General features: G+C 59.5%; 1 protein-coding gene across 1 annotated transcript in view; it reads left to right on the top strand.

The window, feature by feature from the left end:
* LOC118451634 (H(+)/Cl(-) exchange transporter 7-like) overlaps window positions 1-2,869 on the top strand; it is a 22,568-nt gene that overhangs the window by 11,966 nt on the left and 7,733 nt on the right. The window contains exons 6-9 of the mRNA XM_035889692.1: window positions 151-216; window positions 1,035-1,167; window positions 1,515-1,624; window positions 2,391-2,471. Of these exons, the coding sequence (XP_035745585.1) occupies window positions 151-216; window positions 1,035-1,167; window positions 1,515-1,624; window positions 2,391-2,471 (390 nt within the window). The remainder of the gene's footprint in view (window positions 1-150; window positions 217-1,034; window positions 1,168-1,514; window positions 1,625-2,390; window positions 2,472-2,869) is intronic.

The raw sequence follows: 2,869 nt of genomic DNA on the forward strand, positions 1-2,869 counted from the left end.
AGGGGTTGCAGCAGGAAAGGAGCGGGTTTGAGGGAGGAAAAAGATGCAGGGGTGCAGAGGGGCAGGGGTGAGGGTCTGAGGCCAGCCCTCCCCAGCACGGGTGTCTTCCCCCATGCTAGATGGTAACAGCATCTCCCTTTCCTGAACTAGAGCCTGGACTATGACAACAGTGAAAACCAGCTGTTCCTGGAGGAGGAGAGGAGGATAAACCACACCGTGAGTGTTGCTGCGAACCAGTTGCCCACCGTCCCTGCAGCTGGGATGGCCCAGGGACACCATTCCCCCTTACCTGGCTGCTGGGGGGGCTTCTCTGCCCCAGGACAGGTCATGCTCAAAGCTGTGCTTGAGCCATGGTGGGTATATGGGCACCAACCAGCTTGTGATGAGCCGTAAAACCTGAGGAGCAAGGAGCCAGCATGGGACAGTTCGAACAGGAGCTAGCCTGGGTGCGTACGGTGGCATTGCCAGGCAGCACAGGGCAGATCCCTGAGCAAGGGGACTTCTGGAGCCATGTGAAGCAGCCATCCTGCGGCCTTTGGGAGTCTGTGCTGCAGCAAGAAGCCCAACAGCAGGGGCCTGACAGAGGCAGGAAAGCTGGAGAAGCATGTCTGCTTTTAGGGATCCCACAGCAGGGCAAGGGCACTGGCTTAAAATAAGTAAATTGTGGCCAGGCTTTGCAATCCTGGGTCAGGCAGCATTGCTTTTCCCTGGGCAGTTCTCCTTGCCAGGCAGCCTTTGGGAGTCTGTGCTGCAGCAAGCAGCCCAACAGCAGGGGCCTGACAGAGGCAGGAAAGCTGGAGAAGCATGTCTGCTTTTAGGGATCCCACAGCAGGGCAAGGGCACTGGCTTAAAATAAGTAAATTGTGGCCAGGCTTTGCAATCCTGGGTCAGGCAGCATTGCTTTTCCCTGGGCAGTTCTCCTTGCCAGGCTTAAGGCCATATTGGGGAAGGTGGCCAGGTGGGTTGGAGTCCCCCCAACGCTGGCGGGGGCCAGGCTGGGCGGCAGCAGCATCTGATAGCTGTCTGTCCCTCAGGCTTTCCGGACAGTGGAGATCAAGCGCTGGGTCATCTGTGCCATGATTGGCATCCTCACCGGCCTCGTCGCGTGCTTCATTGACATCGTGGTGGAGAACCTGGCTGGGCTGAAGTACCGGGTGGTGAAGGGCAGTATCCTCCCATGGAGCTGTGGCCGCTGGCCAGCTGGGAGCTGCAGGATGTCTGCTCCTGGTAGCCACGAGAGGGGTGCCGGGGGAGATGGCAGCGCTTCCTCGCCTGGGTTTGGTGGCACAGAGCTTGCTGCTGAGGGTGCTGCTCAGTGCCCGGCCGCCCTGCGGGGCCGAGCTGTGGCTATGCACTGCTGTAATGGAGGAGGCTCCTCGCAGCAGCCCTGGCTGCCCTAAGTGCACAGGATCTGCTGCGCTGCCGCAGTCCAAGAAGCGTTTTAGCGACGCGTTATCCCTGTGGGAGGGATGGTACCCAACCGATACGGGCCTTTCCTTGAGCTGCTTCCCCAGACATTGACAAGTTCACGGAGAAAGGGGGCCTGTCTTTCTCCCTGTTACTCTGGGCCACCCTGAATGCCAGCGTGGTGATGGTGGGCTCCGTAATCGTTGCTTTCATAGAGGTAAGAGTTTGGAACTGTTCTGGGTTAGGGCATCCCTGTGCCTCCTGCCCTTTACATGGGGGAAGCAGGATTGTGTCTTCAGAAAACATGTGAATTTGTGTAATAGCAAATGTATTTCTGCCGAATTGGCTCTTGGTAGCCCCAGTTCCTCGGCGTTGGCTCCAGCTGTGCCGTTGAGTTTCTCCAGGGTTGTCAGACTGTTGGACGTGCTGCCCTTCGCTGGCAGCCTGGGGCAGAGGGTGTGTTCCAGTCTTGGGCGCAGTTCTCGCAAGCCTCAGTCCTGGCTCAGTCTCTCTGCGTTGGGCGTACATGAGTGCTGGCAGAAAGCAGAATGGTTGGGTGCCTCGGGGACGTGCTCTGGAGGATGAGCCAGAGACTGGGGCTGGTTATGGCTGGGAGAGGGGGTGATGGCTCCCTATGGGCCACTCTGAGTGAGCAGTGTCTTCCTTGTGGCTTTGCCCTTGCTCTCCCTGGCCACCAGGTGTGAGCCTTCTGCAGCACTGGGCCTCTTGCCATGGCACGGTGGTGGGAACACCCTAATGTCCCCCAAGAACCCAGCCAACTCCTCTCTAGCACGTTTGCCTGCAGGGGCAGTGGGTGCCTCCCTCAAGACCACCTCCAGAGCCTGTAGATAGGCTTTGGCCTCGTCTCTGAGCCTCCCCGAGGGTGTGCTTGGTGTGCCTTGTGCTGGGAGACAGGGGTAAGGTGGCCAGTGTGTCCCTGTCCTGTACTTGGCAGCCGCTCATGCTCTCCCTGCTCTCCACAGCCCGTCGCAGCCGGCAGCGGCATTCCCCAGATCAAATGCTATCTCAATGGTGTGAAGATCCCGCACGTCGTCCGGCTCAAGGTAGGAAGCAGGAGGTGGTGGGATGCATGCCCTCTGCCTGCGATGGGGTCCCCTCTGCCGGGCTGGCCTGGGCACATCGTGTCCTCATGGGGTGGTCCCTGTCTGCACCGCAGCAGAGGAAGAGCTGGCACAAGCTGCCCTGCTTCGCTGCCTGGCTCCATAGCTGTTCCCCCCCCCGCCAGCGTCAGGCGGTTAAACCTCCTACCCTAGGATCGGCAGCTGGCACTGGGAAAAGCAGCTTTGGGTAATTTTTTTGCTCTGGCCAAGAAGAAAGTTGGCAACCCCATTGCCATAGCTGGGGAGGCTGAGAATCAAGCGGCTCCTGTGGCTGGCTGGGTGCGAGTCCCCTGTGGCTGCTGCGGTTGTGTTCCTTGTGCCACCCACGTGATGCGCTATGC

The sequence above is a fragment of the Egretta garzetta genome, unplaced genomic scaffold, assembly GCF_000687185.1.
Source record: "Egretta garzetta isolate BGI_Z169 unplaced genomic scaffold, ASM68718v1 scaffold372, whole genome shotgun sequence".
Classification (NCBI taxonomy): domain Eukaryota; kingdom Metazoa; phylum Chordata; class Aves; order Pelecaniformes; family Ardeidae; genus Egretta; species Egretta garzetta.